The 21,902-nt window shown below is 37.8% G+C and overlaps 1 protein-coding gene across 1 annotated transcript in view; it reads right to left on the reverse strand.

Moving 5' to 3' along the window:
- adam22 (ADAM metallopeptidase domain 22) overlaps positions 1 to 21,902 on the reverse strand; it is a gene marked incomplete at its 5' end in the record, with an annotated part of 63,896 nt that overhangs the window by 30,332 nt on the left and 11,662 nt on the right. Inside the window, 3 exons of the mRNA XM_079240448.1 lie at positions 4,801 to 4,864; positions 8,357 to 8,439; positions 13,725 to 13,791. Of these exons, the coding sequence (XP_079096574.1) occupies positions 4,801 to 4,864; positions 8,357 to 8,439; positions 13,725 to 13,791 (214 nt within the window). The remainder of the gene's footprint in view (positions 1 to 4,800; positions 4,865 to 8,356; positions 8,440 to 13,724; positions 13,792 to 21,902) is intronic.

Raw genomic sequence — 21,902 nt, forward strand, 5'->3', positions numbered from 1 at the left:
TCACAGCAGGGATCCCTTTGTTTCATAAACAGCGACAAAGGTGACATTCTTCTGCAGCCTAATTATGATTATTTTGGTTACATTTTTTAAAAACATTTCTCAAGTCAAAATATCTTATTAATATTTGGGATTGCAAACAAGGTGACAAAAAACACTTTTGCATTAGTTGAGACGCATTTTAAGTTGTAAATGCTATCAATGAAACGGTAACAAAAAGCTGTGACTATGAAACTATTGAGAGTTATTTTGACTTATAGTAAGTAGCACAAATTCATCAAAACTTCAAGCAAATATTTGTTTCAGAAAAGTTGGAGACATCAGCAACACACCATTCTTTTGATCAGCTTCTTAGGCCGGCAGCCAAGACGAGACTGTGATATTGCTGAATGAACGCACACAGTAATATGTGCAAAAGATGTAGGGACCTCTAGTGGTGCAAGTTCCAATCAACTGAATACCATCCACCCAGAAACCAAATTACAACAGCCAAAGAAAACCACAGAGGTCAAAACCAGATCCAGTTTGTGTGTCAGTGTAATAAGATGGATATAGACATAAACAGCATAATGCATACAGCCTGATTCCTTACAACATGAATTTTACACTGTATTTGTGTTTCCCTAAAAGTCAACATTAATCAATAGTTAAACTTGGGGAACCTATTTTATCAATCCATGAACTGGTTAGAAAGTAACCTAATATAAAATCGCTACTTTGTTCTCCTCCTTTTTATTAATTCTGCAATGCAAAAACAAAAAAAAATAGTGTGATTAGTCTCAGTCCTCACTGGAAGTCCATGAAAAGGTGTGTTTGGGTGCAACAACAGCTGCCCAGGGCTCCAGCAAAGGTGTGAGGATTAAATAAATAAATAAAACCAGGAGGGCTAAACATTTGGTGTTCTCTGCCTACGCAGGACAACATTGCATGTCTCCCCACAAGTCGCCCGCTTCACCACACTACCACAGACACTAACACACTCGAGACATGCGGCTTTATTTGCTATGTAGCCACTGCAGACTTTATATTCCTAGTTGTGGATTTGCATTTTGTCAGTCTGGATTGCAAAACTTCTATTCAGTACAAGCCTACAGACACAAGACCAAACAGTTTAGTTGCATGAAGTGAATTAAGGAGTGTGTACATGAGAGTTTTTGCTATTTTTCTTCATAACTTTTTCTGTCTTGTTGGAAGGAGGGCAGATGGAGTCACCATATGGTTGCTAGGAACCATGCTGACTCCAGTCACAGCCTCCATCCAAAGAGGGATTTCTTTAAATATACATATTTTATATTATTAGAACACACAGTTTAAAATACACAACAAAGTAAATATATACATTTTTCCTGGAACATACTTATAACAGAAAATTTAATGTAGCTTAAAATAAAAGGAACAACTGAGCAAAGAAAAAGGTAAAAATAAAGTGTTAATTTCACACACTGGTCCAGTAGAGCACTTATTTCACAGGAGAGATCTGAGCAGGTGAGGTTTACTTGAAAACAAAGCAGCCTGCGGCAAAGTATCTCACAAAATGAGAGCAAAACTAAGAGATACACTAAGAAAGACAGTGGACAGACAGTCTGGATGGAGCTTTGCCAGAACTGTCTGCATTATCTCGCAGATGCATTAACAATCTAACGAGCCAACACTAACACTCCCAATGCAGTCATACTAACAAAAGAAGTAAGCTTTACATGATGCAGATCTTTGTTTCCTCTTCAGATTTTTTTTTATTTTTAAATTGGCACTTCAAAAACCAAATTGCAAGGCAGGTTCAGAAAGCTTCAGAAAGAGATTAATATAGAGACAAGTCCACACACAAACCACCATTATTCACAAACGTTGAAGAGCTCTGTGTATTGCAATGAAAGACGTGACTATAAGGCATTTGCAATGATTATCTAAGTGGAAATACTAAAGTTTACTGAAAAAAATAGCCCTGACTAAAATGTAAGGTGTTATTAAAACATATAAAATATATATTCAGGTGTCTGAAGAGACTACAAGCTAAAAGAAAAGAAAACAAAACAAAATCTTGCCAATATGTAATTCAATAGACCATTCAAATTTACACAGTTCTGTCACAGTACAGCACCAGCTCCTAGTACAACTTTCCAGTCTACTTGCACCTCTTCACTAGTTTCTGCTTTAAATCATACAGCATAAGCTGTAATGTACATCATGTAAAAACTCAGCTTTTGTTTGTGTTTTTTTCTCTTCTCTTATATTCAGAAGTTGGAATTTCCAAGTTGCCATTCGAAATTCAATGCAGCACTAAATCCTCCCTCCTTTACACAACATTGCCCATATAAGCAAAACCATCCTCAGCCTCTATAAATCAAAGCAAACAGAAGAATTGACTGACGGTAAGGTCCAGGGTTTGTGAAGCAGATTAATAACAGGAAATACAGTCTCATTTTGAACATTCAGCCTCATACAGTATAACGTTACTTTAGTGTTCCTATCCACCGTGAAATGCTTTAGAAACTTGGGCCACTTAAACGCATGACTCTTGACTACAATATGCCTAAAATAAGGATCAGGTGTCTGTGATTGGACTGCAGTTTGGTCAAACATAAGTATTTGAGACTAAAGTTGCAGTGTTGCAGACATTTTGAATGTCTCATGGAGAAAACATGTTAGATGTTACATTTTTCCCTTTGGTTACAGTGTCGTCATTTGCCCCTGGTTTTCTGTGTGTGCTGGCGTAAGTTTCAGGCTATGCACTAGTGTCCAAAATTTGTTTGCATGGTCATGCAAAGGTATACACCAATTTCTAATTAGGCAGACCCTTTAAAGGCACACTACAGAACTCACTACACTACTATTTTCCAAGTCACGTGCTCCCTATCGACAGCTAATTTAGCATCCATCCTGCAGCCTACCTGACCGGTTAGCTCTCTCCAGCCAGTATCTTACGATGACTTTTTTTTTCTTCCATTTCTGTCTTTTAATCTTCTTGCATTTCTTAGCTAAATAAGCAACGTTGCATGTTCAAAACAACAAGTGTGTTTTCTAGTGTGAAGCAAAGCTTTGCTGCAATGTCACGTTGCATCTTAGATGATAAAGTTGTGTAGTGTGGTTTCACAGCCTCGGGACGCTGCTGGGCAGCAATGGCTCCAGAAATGCACGATATATGTCACGGTGTCTGGAACTAGTCCGGAACAAGGAATTTTAAGGTAATAAAGTCATGTAATGGGTCTTTAAAAGAGAGAAACTTAGTTGAGTCTACCCCTTAAATTCAGCTGCAGTTAACAGAATAGCAAAAGCTGCTCTGTTTTATATATGTGTTTTGTTTGCAACAGTGAAAGCTGTAATTTTAGCTGCATTTGCAGCTGTAAATCTTTTATATTTGACATGCATTTGTGTTTGGGGCTTATTATTTGGTGTGAGACACTTAGACTGAACTATTAAGGAAACTCTTACAACTTTTATGAATATTACATGACACTTTAAGTGTGAATGACCAAAAAAGGCAACCAGGGCACTTTATCTACGTAGAGGATTCCTGCAGTATTACCCGAAGTTAAGATTTCTGTCTTCCTCTCGTTCTTTGAATAATTTAGTTTCTCCAGAAAAAGCTGGAGAGGGATGATGGGAGCAGAGAAAAGGCCAAAAATGGAGGAACTAAACAGACTGGAGGGAGCTGTATAAGATGTGAAATAAACCAAGTGAGCTCATGTCCCTTTATCTTCCATCCTCTATTTTCATATTCTGAGAACTATAATGCTTCAACTAACTTTGCGTTTCCTCTTCATTTATACTCAACAGTGAGGGCACAGCTGTTAGAAATGAATTAGCTTCTCTTGTCTCACGGCTTCACTGATGAACATAAACAGACAAACTAATTCCATTTCTTTTCAGAAAGATTGAGTGTATTTTGCTTTTTAACTCGACTCCTCCTCCCACTATGCACCACTGAGTGCTAACTACCAACACTCAAGAGTACAGATTCGCACATCCACAGAAGAGCTCTCTCTCTCTCTCTCTCTCTCTCTCTCTCTCTCACACACACACACACACATACAGAAACACACTCACCAGTCTTTGACCACTCTTATCACGTCTCCTTTTGTCCCTTGCAGATTAAAAGCAGACTCACACTTCTTCTGAAGGTTTTATTCAGACACATAAGCACACAAACACACACACAAACACACAAACACACACACACACACACAACCTATCAGTTTGTTTCGCTCTCTTGCTAAAAACTCCTTTAGACAATCTCAGATGTTTCCTTTCATTCTGATAATATTATTCTGTTTGTTGTGCTCTAATTTGTTGTTTGCTTTTCTGCTGTCTGATGGATTTGTAATCCTGCACATCTGTGCCACAACTGGTTTGTGATCTGTAATTCATTCTGGTTTATCGCATGCTTCTCCTCATCCTGTAATACCAGGAAAAACATACTCATGTATCACCAGCTGCACAACAGCGTCATAGCTTACTGATTACCAGCAAGTGGTGCTTGTGACTCGAGTGATACTTCAGCAAATTTTAGGATGTGCTCAGAAAGATTGTGTTGACAAAACCAAAAATGACAGTAACCAACCAGTACACAGACTAGACTAAAGATTGATTTATGAAATAAAATGACTTAATAAAAGAGGAATCTGAGCTCATGTGACAGGGTTTGGGAGCACATCAGGCATATCAGCATCCCTGTGATAAATCATTTGGCCATGAACAACGCAGCATCAGCTGGGTTTGAAAAGACTGATGACAAACTGATAACTCCCACTGCACTGAGCCTTGTTCAGCTCCTTGAAGGAATAAAGGGATTTACAGACTACTTACGTTGCTGCTGCCTGGTCCTTCAGGTTCAATCATGTAGGTGTGATTGCCATCGAAAAACATCCCACTGAAAAAGAAAAAGAAGTGGTGACGGATGGAGCCCATGTTAATCCACATTTCACAAGTTGTTTTATTCATCAGAAATCAACTCATTTTCAGACAGTTTAGGTTTCCAAGGACTCATGATCCAAAGCATAAAACATCTCCATTAAAACAGGGATGTTTGTGTTTACTGATGACATGGCAAAAGCCAGAAGCAGCCATATTTATAGAAATATACTGTCTGATCAGATTCAGCCAAGTGCAGCAGAGTTCCATGACGCTGGTGGACATTACCAATTTTTTATTTTTAACCAAAATTTAGCTTAAAAACTCTGATGACTCATCCAAACATTCATTTGAATAATTAAATACAAAATGAACAACACACAAAAAAACAGATTAAAAAAATCTAGACATAATTCCATTAAAAAATAGACACAACAAACACACAGAGATCAGTGTGTCTTTGAGCTGATGGTTGAAGGTCCTACTGTCCTGCCAACATGTCTGTGTGCATGTGTCCCTGTACAGACATCATCCATTAATTAGCTTTATCTGAAGCTTTCAGGAGATTGTTCAGGTTAAACTGTGAAGTCAGGAGGGTAAATACTGCAGGAGCATACAATCCATCTTTCTCCCATAACTCTCACTGTGCTTTTTATCAACATTACTGGCCTTCAGCTCAGAGACTCACCTTCACCGCTTCCTCCTGGTCCAACACAGCATTTACAGCAAAGACAAAACATGGACTGAATGTGTTTTGCTCTACTGGTTTGGAAGCAGGATGTAACACGAGGAATCGATTAGATATCAATTTTGAAATTCAAGCAGTAGTTTAGTTTTATATATATTATTCATAATAATTTATCATTTTTACACAGATTTCTACATTTTAGAAGCCCAGAGAACATAATTCAGCTTTTAGTGCAATTGTGACTTTATGTAAAAACTAAGAACTGTTTTGGTTACATCATGGATTTGTACACAAATCTGAATTTTATGATATTTACAGTCTACAGTCTTTTCAGATGTAAACTCTTCATTCATGAGCTTTTTTATTAGCTCAACTTTGGTTGTTGTGGTTAATTATGAGTTTTGTTTAAAAATAGCTAAATCACTATCGCATTTAAAATGTATGCAGCAAAATGAAACATGTTCCTTTCATATTCTCCAGGAGGTAGAATATGAAAGGGGTCTCAAGTAATTGCTTACCTTTCAAGCATGCAAATGTACTGTAAGTTTCTATTTTGTTTCAGTTTTTTTAAACTTAAAATCCTTAAAACAATTATTAATTTATTTGTTTTACTTTCACAGAACCAGTCAGTCCATCACGTGGACCCGTTTCATTTTATTAATTTCTTTCTGGCATTTCAATCAGATTTAATTTAGATAAAAATTTCTTCTTACATTTCAGTAAAAAAAAAAAAGTATATTCTGAATGATTTTCTAACTGTGAACCTGAATCTATGCTGAACTGGCAACATCCCATCTGATGGATGTGGTAGTGAGTCCTATTCCTCCACATACAGCTAAAAGCCTATCAAATTGCACGGTAGAGTTTGTGTGTGTGTGTGTGTGTGTGTGTGTGTGTGTGTGTGTGTGTGTGTGTGTGTGTGTGTGTGTGTGTGTGTGCATTAGACGTAAAGTGAAAGAAGAGAGGACGAAAGAGCAGGATGTATATTATGATAAAACTCTGACTCAGCATAAGGCAAACACTTTCCTCTAATGTGTAACCCCATGACACCACTTTGCACTCTATGACTCCCTCACAATGACTCTTTCTCTCTCACACACATATCCTCGTTTATACGCTCAGATTGCGTTTTTTTTTTATATTGTTGTTTTTTTTTTTTTACTTTTGAGAAGATTAATGTTTTTAAATATTTTTTAGTGTGTTCTATATGAGATCATACTGCACATGCATGAGATTGTTCTTGTCTGGATTTCGTGAATAAAAGCATCTTTATTTCTTACAGCTGCAGTGAGTCGGTTTCAGGGCGGACTTCTGAAACCATGTCCTTTAGTAAATGTAAAAAGAAAAATAAAGAAACAGCGTATGTTTACAAAGCAACCAGAAGTTTTGACACCTTTAAATGGTTTCCTGAGAGGAGGGTGAGCTGGGGCATTGTGAATAAATTAAATTATTTTTGGGTTTTACTGGAGTTTATGTTATCTTTAAACAAATTAAACAAATAAGACCATTTTTGACAGCCTGTGCTGCTAAAATGTAGCTAAATTCTACAATTTTTTCCCCGCACTGAATACTGCATTACCAGTATTAAGTATATTAAGTATATCTCTCATTTACAGGAGAAAAAAATCTGAACATAATAAAATCACTTTGGAACAAAAACAAGCTCTAAAAGCTCACAATAAACCATTCACATTTTATACTTGCAACGTTACAGAAAACATACTATTTTTTGTTTTCATAACTTCATAAATCTTAAATTGGCTTGTATTGTATCCCAGGACTCCATGTGCTTGCCCCTCCTTCTTTAAATGACTTCATTAAAACACAGGTCTGAGTGATCCCAGAGTCTCCACAAGAACCTTGTGTTTCCATGTAGACGAACATCAGGTGACTAAATGAACATGAAAGCTGTGATCATTTTTAATTCTTGTGTTGTCTCTAAGTATCTGTTAAAGTTGTGTTTATGTAACATTATGTGATTGTGGGAGTGTGTTGTGGGATTTGTCTGCACAGTAAATTATTAGTTTCTTATTGTATCTCTTTATGTATGGTGTTGTTTTTATTCTGCATTCTTACCTGCTTTTGCCCTACAGATGGACACTAGCATTTAGTGCTATATTATGACATGTTTACATCATACTTTTTTGGTGTTGATTTTCATTAACCTTCATTGACCCAATTAAACAAATAAAATAAAAAACAATTCTTTTTTTTTTTTCATTATAATGCATACACTACTATATAATTTGCTGTGCAGACAAAGTCCCCACCACACTGCCACAATCACATAATATATGTCTGAACTTGCTTAATTTGTAAGTACAAAGAAGACTTCACCACTGTAATTAGCTGAAATGGCGTTTGTGCGCTGATTATTTGGTTTATTTGGCCTGACAATGCGATGAGACAAGATGTAATTAGTAGGAGCATGCCTTGTTACAGTGTAATGAGTCAGGTGTGAATCATAATGTTTTCAGAGAGGCATAATTAGATTAAATAGTGTGCACTGTCAACAATAAACATTATGAAGATGCTAAAATGCTATATATGCTAAAAAATACCAATGCAAGCATGAGGAAGACAAGAGACAAACAGGAGGGGGGAAAAGATTAAATAAATGAAGGAAGGGACGTCTGTGGGAACAGCCTGTGTAACACAAAATGAAGACAGGCAGGGAGGGCTGGCTAAAACTAATTACGTTGACCTAATGAATAAATGGCAGCAGCACCTGGACCTGAACACACTGATGCAGCAACAGTGACTTGGACAAAAACACTCACATGCACACATTCAAAATGTCACATACACAATATTTGTACTTACTGCAATCCATGGCAGGTTGAGAGAGCCACGAAGGACTGAGGGATGTCTCTAACCTTTCCCTGGTAGTAGCAGTGCTCCCCTCCCTGTGTGCAAAACATAAACACAATCACCTCCATAAATTCAGTGAAATATTACTTTTTCATTTCCATATTTTTTTATCAGGAACGTATTGAACAATCAATCACTAAGACCTCATTTACTAATACACGAGTGCAAGTATGATGTGATGAAGTTACGTCTTTGTTTAGTATTTTGCACTGCAAGTTTTCATATCAAACCATATGTGTGCCAGCGCTGTCCTCTGCATTAAGAGCCTGCATCGGACACTAGTAATATTTTTCCATCTCGGTCAGCTGCTTATTCTCTCCGTCTTCTCCATCTCCACTTATCTATATGTCTACAGCCGGTGTAAGTCTCTTTCTCGCCCTATTGACGTAAACATATATTTCTTGTCTACAGAGACATGCGTGATGTCTAAGTATCTAAGTGCACTGCTGGCTATCTTTTCCTGGTCCATTTCTTGCTGCCTAACAGCCATTAGGCAGGAAACAGGTCTCCCTGAGGAAACTCAGCTATTATCAGAGGATCAATTTCTGTTCTACAGTTTGATGTTGTGGACAGCAGTGTGTCAAGGTCCACTTCCACAGTCAACTCTGAACCTGAACCATATGTCATCAGTTTGTGTGGTGTTGTTATGACAACATCTTGGCATGCTGCATCCTGGAATTTTTATTGTCCTACAACAACAGCCTTTAGTGAGGATGTTAATTCATCCAAGTGGTGCTGGGATGACCGGTGAACTGTTGTCATTGGGACGTTAGCATGCTGGAGTAAAACCCTGTAAAGTGTAGCATCAAGGCTTTCTTCTAGGACATTATCATACATTCTGGTTCAAAGTGTTTTTTATAGGGAATAAAACTAATCATATTTTTCCCGTATTTTTTATTCTTCAACAACAACAACAACAAAAAATGCAGGTCATTATTAGTAAATCACAGAGCAAACACTTGCTCACTTTCTTGCTGAGTGAAATATTAGCTCAATATTACTCCCATGTAGGTGTTAAACAAGGCTCTGAAATCAACATGACAGGTTTAGTTCAATGACTGCTATCAGGGACAATCAGCCAATCTTCTGTGTAAAAACTAAAAAAAAAAAAATCAAGGTGTTGATACTTGTTGACTTTCTTTATTTTCTTGTGAAAACTAATAAAATCCAAGAGGATTAAAGTCTTTTTACCTGTTTTCATCAAAGACTTGCAGCTCTATAGATGCTTTAAACAGGAGTTATACAGTATGTGAAAGCAAAACATGTCAGAGCATGTCTGACTTGACCAGCCAGCTCCCAGTATTGAGTCTGGATCAATGGAGACCACATGTAAAAAGAGAATTCACATTGAGCATGTTTCAGATTGTCTGCATGTTGTTTCCCAGTCTTTTGTGGAAATATTGTCATAATAATGATGTATAATGATTTCAAGTGAGCCAACATCCATACAGTATTAAAGCTAACATTACAGATTATTACAGAGTTTTGGAAGCCTTATCGGTGATTTTTGCTGAACAGTAAACAAAATGTTGCCATTTTTGCATCATACATTTGCACCACATGCTGCCCCCGGTCCAGGCACTGCTCAAAGTATTCTCAGTAGAGAGCCTGTTTACAGTATATGTATGAAAGGGCAGTTTGAGTTTATGTAAACCTTTGAAGATAGAGATAATTTATTTCTAATCATATTTATTAGATATGGAAAGATTAAGAAATAATATTCTTTCAGTTTTTTATTAATGTTTAGTTTTGTAAAGCGTAGTTTGAGTTACTAAATCTTGCTGAAAAATATCCTCACTTAATAGTTTTAAGATTGTCTTTTATTTAGATTAAGACAACATCTCAACCATTTGTTGAAAAAATTATATTCTACATATTATTTCTCACATTAACTAAAAGATTGCAAAAACCCTTTTTGGCAGTTTTTTCTTCATCAGAGCATTAAAAAGGCACCTTTATTTGAAGAGATAAAGTATTTTGCACTTTATAGTTGGTGTTTAAAAAAATGAATGGGTTAAAAATAATAATTTAAACACAATAATAGCAAAATAGCAATTGAGAGCATATTAGTATGTGAGTATCTGATCTGCATAAATTATCTTTATTGACTTATGAAATGACATCAGTCATGCTGGGGATGATTTAGTTTTTCTTTATTCTTGCTTTTCACAATTATTTGCCCTTTCTCTTTCCCTCAGACTTAGCTATGATGCACCTATCCACAATGTTGAACCCAATCCATTTAAAATGAGGAAAACAAGATGTAAGTTAGCCTCATGACACCTACATCTGCTTCTCTAAATGACTGTTTTCACAATATCAAATCCAAGGTGGTCAGAACAGACAAATGAGATTAAAGACCTTCTACTGGAAACAGAGAGAAACAATCTGGTAATATCTACTCTGACTGAAAGAAAGCACATGTGAATGGTGTGTAAGAAAAGATGAAGTGAATGTAAACCTAAATCTACAGATAAAGAGAGAGCTTGGCTGAGAGGAGACAGAGAGGGCTATTTATAAGTGGTGCTGTGCTCTACTATCCCAACAACTCTCCCCTTCCTACCGCACTGAACCTTCTGCTCACTCATCAAAGAAACACCCAAGACCAAGTGTTGTGGATGCATCCTCAACATGTGTGTGTTGCTAAATTGGTCACTGATCTCCTTAGACCTATAAGAGTAATTAATCATTAATTCCAGACAACACAATGCACAATAAAAAGTTTGAGGTTGGACACTTGCTAAACAAGTAGGACGTTCTGACCTCTGCATGTTACTAAAAAGTTTGCCATATAGACGATGAGGCAAAACAAGGCACAAAGAAGTGTTCTGCATGCACAGTATGCAAACATGATGGGACGAGCCGTGGCACATCAGTGGGTCAGTTGCTACAAGGTCATACTTTCCAGGAACTGTTCGAATCACCTCAACAAAATGTAATTTTAAAGTCTAGTGCAAATCATAAAGTACCTATAAATACAAAAAGTTAATTCTTACATTAATTAGATTGAAAGAAACAAGGCTGATAAACTTCATTCATTCAGATTTAATGCCTGCAAGCAGTGTCTGCTGTCAGCAGTGACGGATGGAACAAATTTAACAACATTAAAGCTACCTGAATGGATACAAAAGGAGAAAATATTGGTGAGGGGAATATTCTTCACACTTTGCCATTTTGTCACCAGTATATTACATTATGAAACATAGTGGGGGAGAATATGAAGAACATTTTTCAACCCACCAATAGAGTCTTTCATAGTGCGCCAATCCTTTTATCAGGTAATTGGGTTAGGACACAGCAAATCTTCAAAGTTTTCATATAAAGACCAACAGACTGAAAATACAGAAACACTAAATGTACCAATATAACAAATCAAATAATTATTTTGTTCAAAAGTAATGAGTTTGTTATCTGTGTGAAAAGTTTACACACAGATATTTGTATCATGCGATTCTGAAAGAAATAGCAGCTCAGAGTTACTGCAGTAAACTCAAGGACAGTATCTCCGGGACAACCTTATATTCCCATTCAGATGGAGCAAAAGTGGAGCGTCAGCTTTCTCTGTGAAAACCTTTAATACATTACCTACCTATAACACAACACTTGTGTTAATGCTCTATACACTGGTTTTATAGGCTTTACTAGCATATTTATTGTATTTTTGTTTTTAGTTCTCTAGACTGTAATGTTCCCTGTGAGACTGCAATAGCTTTGTCCAGTTTGCTTTCAGGTGTGTTTACTTTTACTAATTTTTTCTGTAAATGCACTAGATGGGATGTTTGTTAGCTCACCTGTCTAACTTCAAAGTCTTTCAATAGGAAAATGAACACTTACTTGGATTTATTTGTGCACAACAGTCACATCAGTGTAAACATCTTGTTGTAAGTATTTAATTTGTTGAATGGGCAAGTAAAATACATGAATATGTTTTATGATTAAGTTTTTTAAAGGGATTTTGATTTTATGTATCACCATGTCATCGCCGTGTAGGTCGCATTCTGAGTGGTGATCTGAGGTTTGCAATGGACCCAAATGGTAGACGAACAGACTAGGAGTGCTACCACAATTAACAAGATGGTATCACCCCTGTCAAAGCATGTACAACCCAAGCAGAACAGATCCTGACCTAGATCTATCAGTGCAGCAGCTGTGTTACAGTGGCAGTAATTTGACCTTTACAATGAGCACAGTAACACATAGGTCCTGGCTCATATTAACATCCCTGAAAGCAGACATTAATAAACATGGGAAGGGCATGTGCTTTCTTTCTATCGCAAAAATACAGACCATAGAAAACTACAGATGGAGTGTGTTTCTGAGTATTCATGTACAAAATGAATTCATTCACTGTTTTATAATTGCTGCTATACTTACCATACTGTACAATATGCGGTGTCTTCATTTGGATCATTCCTTGTTAAGTGTCTAATATCACACTAATCTGCTGCTTAGCTGAGAAAATCCAGACCATTATAATCCTCAGTTTTATGTGTGATACAATGCCAAGGCGGGTGTCCTGTAGCCGATCTGTCTAGATTTTAGAGGATTATCACAGCAATCTTAATCTGGTGTTACAGTAGTTGAAGGCTCAGGCCACAACCACAGATCCACTTAGGTTTCCTGAAATCCACAATTCATCTAATTATTTGTAAGACTATAAGGCTGGATGGGGTGGGGGTTTTTTTTAGTGTGAAAACTAACACATTGATTAACCAATAAAAGGCTTGAGGAGAAGGAACATCCTGCCAACTGTTCAGGAAATTGAAGCAGGACAAGTAACAGCTTAGAGCAAATCTTCACTGAAGCCTGCCCAGCAGCTCTGTTCCAACAGGAGTCAGGTAAAAATGTACCGACATTACATATCTGTCTAACATCATAACATCACAATCCATGCCATTTTATTTGACTGATATTGGTGTGGGATCTTTGTGAGATTGTAATGGTGATAATGAAATCTCAAAGAGGTGTGTACGTAGATGTAATGAGATCTCTTCATTTCTCTCCATGATATCCACATGTGATTAATTTAACTGTGTAAATTAGGTGGGCGGAGCTTGTGGATTTCAACAAACATGCCCCTGCCAGGTCAGCTGCTGCGTCACTGCTATATGAATAAGCTCATTTGTATCTTCATGCTGGTCTTATGTGGAACAGCAGCCATACATGTTAAGGAAACACAAATATCGCACTGAGACTTGGTATAATCTAATAACAAACCTTTAATAACTCAGATCTGTGATGGAGATTAAATTTTTGGTTAAAATTGTGCAGCAGTAAAAGTGTGAGTGAGTATGATGGGGGATGAGTCGTAAAATCTTACACTGGTGATGACAGCCTTCCCATTTTCTGACAAATGTCTTTCCACGTAGCCCGAGGAGAGGAGATCGCTGGGATTGGAGAAGGAAGAAAAAAAAGAAACATTATTAGAAAATATGTGATTTCTTATTCAAGTGACTCAGTTATTCAAGCATAATCACATTTTACAGGATGATTGTATTCTGTCTCAGCAAGACAGAGCCCCAGAGCATCAGCCTGGCTAATTATGACCAGCTTACAGGGACAAGGCTATTTCTAGCACACAACGCACATAAACACAATTATAAAAATCCAGCTTCAAGCAAATGCTTGTGTATGTGTGTCTCTATTAGAGGGGTGAGGGACAAGTAAAGGTCATGAAGTGGTAAAAGAAGCAAGAAAGCAGAAAGAAAAGGAGGCAGAAAATAAATTAAGAGTGTAGAGAAGAGGTGGAGTGGCATAAATAAGTGAAAATCGGTCTATGTGTGCTTTCTCAGCAGAGCTGGACCCAAGAATCCCAACGGTGATCCACACTGCAGGCCCATTCTGAGACAGAGATGTATGAGCTTTGGTCCACACACACACACACACACACACACACACACACACACACACACACACACACACACACACACACACACACACACAAAGGAATGTAGCTGAATGGGAGTTTGGCCCATCTTTATCTATTTCAAGATACAACAGGGTGAAAAGTTTTTGCCTCTGATTTCATAAATAGGTTTCCTAAACTAATACACACACGCACACACACAAATACACAAATACAAATATGTTGACATACAACATGTAATTTGTTTTTTATTAATATATCCAGTTGGTTTTTTATTTTGTTGTTGTTTGTTTTGTTTTTACAAAAACAATGTGCTTTTCAGTTGGTACAAAAGCTGCCATTAAAAAGTGTTACTGGCATTCGGACACAACCAAGCAGAGGTATCTACTCCATCTTCCTGTCAAAGACCAGACATCCACGAGACACAAGGAGGTGGGACAGATGCACACCTCCTTCAGATTGGGAGGGATAAATAATATGCTGCGGTTCCCAACTATATAATAATACATTCCTGTTAAAACTGAGTTTCATGTGCTTAACCAACTTTTTGATCATTTTGTGGATGTGTTTAAATTTCCTGTGAATGAAGTTTTACTTGGCTTGTCCTAGTTGATATAAAGCAAATCCTGCTCACTTAGTTTGGGTCCATTTGTCCATCAGTTATACCTGCATATGCCACTGCATATCAGGCAAGACACCGGGTACCCCCTGGACATATCACCAGTTCATCCCAGGGCCAAAACAGGGAAACATTCAAGAACACATTCCTCAGGAAGAATTTAGACTAACATGTCAATTAGTCACTTAACCTGAACTGAGAGAGGAAACAGGAGTATTTGGAAAGAACCCACATACGCATGAGGACAGCTTGTTTCTTGAAGCTTGGGAACAGGTAATATAATTTCTTATTGCAATCAACATGCTGAGGTTGAAAATGTGAAAAATCTCAAACACAAATATCCAGCAAAACATGTCGCCCACAAGGAGATAGCCATATCTATGGTTCTGTAACTTGAATATAGTATTGTGTGTTCAACTGTGTATTGTCCTCAACTCTACTGTAAATTAAATTTTAATTATAGATATTAGTTTTCTTAGATTCTACATGTTCAGTAAGGAGCAGATGGAGACCAACACTACTCTGACAACACATCATCCAGTTTTCCGAGCTATAATTTAGCATAGTTGATATTTGAAGCTACAGTTTTTGTGTTATTGCTTCACCTTTAAAATGGTTTCATTCTGGTAATCTAAATTGTTCTTTCTAACCACTTTTCAGTCCCCAAAACTGCAGATCTGAAATTCATTAGTGAAAAAACTTTAATCACCTCTTAACAACCCTGAGTTATCAAAAGATGATACTGGATAATAGGGAGATAATTTACCAAACTTAACTTGCACTGCTGGATGAAATGTTGTGTACATTATAACATTACTTAAAAGCATTTTATTTTTAATATAAAATGTCAAATGAATGCAGACTGTCTTTCCAACACAATACCTCCATGACATTGTAAAGGTACCAATTGAATGCATAAGTATCAAAATATAGGTTTAAGCAGTTTTGGCTAAAAGATGTCTACATGATCTATTGGCAGGTTAGGCTAAAACTAACTGAAAGTTCACAAGATTTCTTGGAGATGCTCACCAGGATTGGTAGTATGAATAAAACTGACAAACTTAAAAATCAGATTTTGACCATATGCTCCTTTTAACATACTGAGCGAAATGACCAGAAACTCATGCAGAACAACAACGATGTGTCACACTCCTGATTTAAGTGAACACTGTAGTCTTTAAGTGGGATGAGTTTACATAAACACTAGAGACAAATGGAAACAGCCTGTTATAAAAGGGACATGTTTTTCAGTAGATCAAATAACACATTACTTTAATAAACCTCTCAAGCCAGAAGCTGTTTTAACTCTTTAACTTTTGTACAGATTAAACTGATCAGATGCAGCGTTTTAATGAGAGATTTTCAGAGTAGCTGACAGGAGATTCTGCTATAACTGGACAAAATCAACCTTTCTTCCTGCTTCACATTAACCATTAGGTTTTTTCTTTGACAGCAAAGTAAATTTGTATTTACTATACTTGCAAGTAAAAAGTTAAAAATGTTGTTTATGTACCTGTTGTGTTTAATCTGCTTATACTGTTTGCTTTCTCACTGACAGTTTGTTCGATATGAACATTACCCAATTTAAAGTTGTTGACAAAGATGATAGAAAGATTTGATAATAAAAAAAAAAAATATTTTAAACAGTTTTTTGTAAAAGCATTGAGTGAAAAAGAACACTTGGAGAATGGATAAAACAGACAAAAACCCCATTGCACACCTCATACCACACATCAGACTTAACCACAGTGCAAATTAAACACATCATGGCTCAAGACATTTTATCAACATGAAGCCCTATGAAGACATTCACATGCTCCTGTGATGAAGACATTTGGTGTGTGGATGAGTTCTTGGTTCACAGGCATGTACTGTTAGCCTTTGTTCTGCTGGGGTGTATATTTAAGATTCAGAGCTTGTGATCTTTATCCGGACTCACACTGAGTAGGGAAAGAGGAGGGGGCAAGACGGCAAAGCACCGAGGCAACACGACAAGCACACAAGGCCTCTAATGGAGGGCACTGATAACAGATTTCAGCTTTAATTGTTGTGGGATTTAAATAATTTATTTGACAGACAAAGACGCAAACCTGGCATTGATCCCCTCCCCCTGCACTAGCACGCACAAATTTACATCCCTCCCCTTTCCGTTAACATGACTACACGTGTATAGATCCATGACAGGAGGTGGCATATTTGTAGCTTCACTTTGATTTTAAAAATGAAAGGGAAAAAGTTATGCATTTATTTAATGGCTGTTCTATCGCTCTGTGGGAACAAATGCTGCTCAATTTCAATAAAAAAAATCCTCCTCAAAAGGAAGCTGTTTTCAAAAGCATCTGACAACATAAAGTAACACCGGATGAGCGGTCTGTCTCAAGTCAGATATATCACATTCTGGCACCTGGAGGTATTTGTGTGATACAGATGTGTGGCTACAATCAACAGAACGAACAGCTTTTGCTCATTTTCTGTCTCATTCGGTCTGTTAAAGTCTTACTCAGCTCATTGCTTTTTCTACATACTCTGCTTATCCTCCACTGGAAAACAGTTGTCTTGGCTCTGATGCTACAGCAACATCTGTTTGGGAGTAGGCATCCAGCTGTCAGTCAGGCCTGGAGAAGATTTCAAAGACAGCTTACTGTGCGTGACTGCAAACCTAGAACATCCACATTAATATCTCTGAGTTTCTACACCCTTTTTGTGTCAGCCAAACCTAACACATAAAGCGACAAATAAAGAAAAAATCTGCTCTAAAACACTTCAATCCACTTGGCTGGCTTAAACAGTAAGTGCTTTGAGTCTGTTTGACTGTCACTCGCATTAAGTTTCCTCCTTCCTACGTTTTGTTGTAAATTGCCCTATGCAAAGAAATTCACTGTGGCAGCCCAGTTTGATTTCCTGAGGTGTGTGAGGCACACATGTACTAGCTCTGAAATTCTTCTCACGATCTTTGTCGCCAAGCACCGTTGTGCAACTTGGATGCAAAAGAGCACAAAAAGGACTAGCCTGGCAGGACAAATGTTTCTGTATGCGTATGAATGGACTGGCAGTGGTGTTGATGTGCCTGGCTTTTCACGGCTTTCCCACAGTCGTTTCAGAGTCCTCTTAATAATCAATGTACAAAAACACAAAAAACATGAGCGGACACCAAAATAATTAAGCTATTTTATCCAATACATTTCCATGTTCATACACATCTGCAGACAGACGCCGCAGTCGTTAAATGGACTTCTGCCACTTCCATATATGGATTTGCCATTTAACCTGGTAATAAAAGGGCACTGCCACACAAAGGCTGAGCATGTGCCGTGTCAGGCGTCTGTAATGAGCATGGGGGAGTGCTGAGAAAGGGAAGAGAGGAGGGATTTCATAAGAGCACCGGATAAAGCATGAGCGTGATGCAGTATGATGGAAAAGTGGATAAGAGAAGTAGAAACGTGAAAAGGAGTGAAGGAGGGGGTTGGGGGCCTGAGCTTGCTGCAGCTGCGTTCACCTGCCCACCAGCCCCCATCCCTTCCTCACCCACCCTCCCACTGAGGCATCATTAAAGGTCTCCAGGCTATAATTCATTCACTGTCCAATCACTTATGAGATGTGCAACCCCACCAGCAGACACACTGGGATTATAGAATATATGGATGCTAGCAAAACCAAAAACAGAAGACAAAGATTTCATTCCGATTTTTTGCAGTGTTTGACTCCTTAAGTCCATGGCATGCAAAAAAGAAGCCAAACAGAGCTGACTCTTGAATTATGCAGTAACAGGGATGTTGTGGGCACTGAGGAGAACATGCGGGTCTATCTGTAACAAACTGTGGATGGTTGGTGAACTCCATGCCATACAAAGAGGGATAACAGGACAGAAAGGCAGATTTCAGAACTGTATAATTGGGACTAAGCCAACTTGTCTTGATTGTACTATAAAAATAACATTGTATGTCCTTGCATGCATCTATATACATGGGCTTGTTGGTAAATTTGTGTCCCATCCATCCATCCATCCATCCATCCATCCATCGAGTAACGTGGGATTTTGAGGAGTTTGTAAATTTAAATAGTTTATCTCCCAACAGTAAACGATACTTATTTTTATTCACCATGACAGAAGAAAAGGGATAAACTATGAGAGACAATGGTCTTTAGAGAAGAATTAGTATGTTTTCATGCTGAGACAACAGCAGTCTTCCTCTTGTTTCTGTCTTCATCAAGAGCCGGCTCCAGGATCTCTCTTTGTCTCCACTAATCCTCCACACAGAGTGAGATGGTGCGACAGAGGAGAAGGAGAATAAAAGGGTGGGAGAGACTGAGAAGGGCATGAATAAAGGAAATATAAGGAGATGAAGAGGAAGATTATAAAGCAACATAAGTGGCTACACTTAAAGTCATCAACCCAAATCCATTACTACTAAAGAGGCAGTTGATGATTTTCACCAGCTACTGGCAAGGCTCTGTTGGGATATTACTGGGTCCATCACCGACAAGAGTGACATAGTTCACCTATGACTGGATGAGGTCTCCTGGTCTTACATTTATCCTCCTCATGCATCACTTAACACATAAGATGTTTTACTTTATTTGATATTTGAAGCAATTATTTGTTTTTGTACTAAGAAATTAAAGGTGGTGTCGTCATTAGCACTGCACCTTTCTGTATGGAGTTTGCATGTTCTCCCCATGTATGTGAAGATTCTCTCAGGGTACGCCACCATCCTCCCCAGCTAATTGCTTCTCATATGGAAGTTGCTTTGGATAAAAGCATCGGCCAAATTACAGAAATAGACAGACCTGCAGAGCTAAAACTATGCATTGCTTAACTGCTGAGTGGCTAATTGTTAATTGGAGCTGTGAAGGTCCAGCTCCTCCTAACATCTAATTTTATAATAAACCTGTAATCCATACTCAGTTTACAACATTTCCATATTTTAAGGATTGGCTCTATCTGACAATAGTTGAGCTAAAACAGGAGGTTGTGTGTTTGCAGGAATTGCTGTGAAGCCTGACATTGAGGTATGTCCCAGCCAGATCCCTGCTCCTCTCTATAAGCATGACACACACTGTAAACATGTAAACTGTCTTATTCACCAAAGCAGACTATATACACAGTCCTTGGTATGACAAAGAGGCTCTTAGCAAACATTTGTGAGCGCTGCATTTGTCTGCACACACACATACAATTCCCTGTGCAACAGCTAAAGTTATAAACCTAAGTGTGTGCATATGCGTGCGTGTGATATGAAGATACAGATCTGAGAGAAACCCTGCCTGAGGCCATACAGGAAAAGACAAAATTAGGAAACGAGAGGAGAGGAGGAGACTATTTCATGGTACTCGCTTGAAGTACCAACCCGGATCATGCACACAGCATTTCTCTCCATACCTCACAAAGATTCAAGGGTATATGAAGGACTTGCTCACATTATTTTCCATACCCTCCTCTTTCCTTCCTTCCTTTAACTATTTTCATCCTTTCCTTCTTTCCATCTTTTCCTCCCTCACATGCGTCCCCCTCTCTGTGTTTGTCTCATTACGTTTGCAGTAAATCATAGCATACCTCTCTGCAACAAAGGACAGATCTGGAGCTGGAAGAGGAGATGGAGGTAGGAAAGGAGGAGAGATGGGTTGTAGCACAGTCAGGATGTGGAGAGTAAAATGTGGCCGGATGATAAATGATCTCAGTGTGGAACATGAGAGAGCGTTAAATCACACACATGCCGAAGTGTAAGGCGCATCCACATGTACAGACAAGCAACAAACACATAAAAATGAACATGCATGCACAGCATACGGATGCACAATGATAACAGCATCAGTACCTTTAACAGTCTTACGCATGTACACATTTTAGGGATCAAATGACAATTTTGCCGTCTTCAGAAAGGCGTGATGAGCAGCTGTCAGGCTATTTGATGAACATATTTGTTCCGCAAATGAATAAAAGACTATTATTGGGTAAAAGATGATGTTTAGAAGTCCTGAGTGCCAGTAGTGAAATCCCACACAGACAATCTTGGATGGCATTTAGAGCAACACCAAACTCAAATGGTAAAATTTTCTTCTAGATGAGTCATCAATGCAAAAAAGGTTGAGCGTTACATCATACCTAACTTTGATTTGAAAAACATATTCCAATAAATGTATAAAATTGTACAAGAATTTCTCCCCCTGTCAACACATTATAAAATTATCCTATTTGAGTCATTATGATTATAGTTTTTAATAACTATGTATTTATGGGGAAGCCAAGCAGAAGCTTATATCTCACTCTTCTTCTCCTGCAGAAACATTCAGTTTGGTGGTTTCTACCAAGTAGAATGGTCTAATAAAGGTGCCATGTAGAGTTTTTTTCACCACAAAGATTACATGGGTAGATCCTTGGTTGTCTGCACAGTAACAAAATGTAAAGGAGAAATCTGGAAAAATCTGAGAACAGTAAAAAAGTGAGGACTGCTTTCCTGTGATAGAAGATGGTGTTATTTTGAGCAACTAAACAGCAAGCTTTGCAATAGCTCTGCTTCTAGCCTCTGAAGCTCACGACTATCATGTATTCTAAACTATCTATCACAACCATTTAGTCATTCATTCATTTTCCATTCCTGGTTTATCCCATTCCGGGTTGGGAGGGGCCCATCTCAGCTGCCACATGGTCTGAAGCAGGAGACAGCCGATGGAGCTGACCTTTAATGTGAAGTTATCCAGAAAATCATGGCATTACCTTTTAAAAACATGAATAAATAGGATTATAGCTTTGTTAAGTACACCAAATCTTAAATATTTCCTGATATGAGGCATGACTTCATCTTTTTCTTCACATTTACAAAACTGTGCGCCAGCTATTTTGATAACCCATTGACCACTTTGATATATAAAGTTGATGTAAAATATGTGATAAGTAACACTGGCATCTTAAACTCGTCAGTCTCCCACAGAGAAGGATTCAACCTGCATTTACTAACTACCCACCGTGATTTTGAACCAAATATCACAGTTTTATTGTTTGCATTCCAATATAA

Source organism: Telmatherina bonti (genome assembly GCF_933228915.1).
Source record: "Telmatherina bonti genome assembly, chromosome: 5".
Lineage (NCBI taxonomy): Eukaryota > Metazoa > Chordata > Actinopteri > Atheriniformes > Telmatherinidae > Telmatherina > Telmatherina bonti.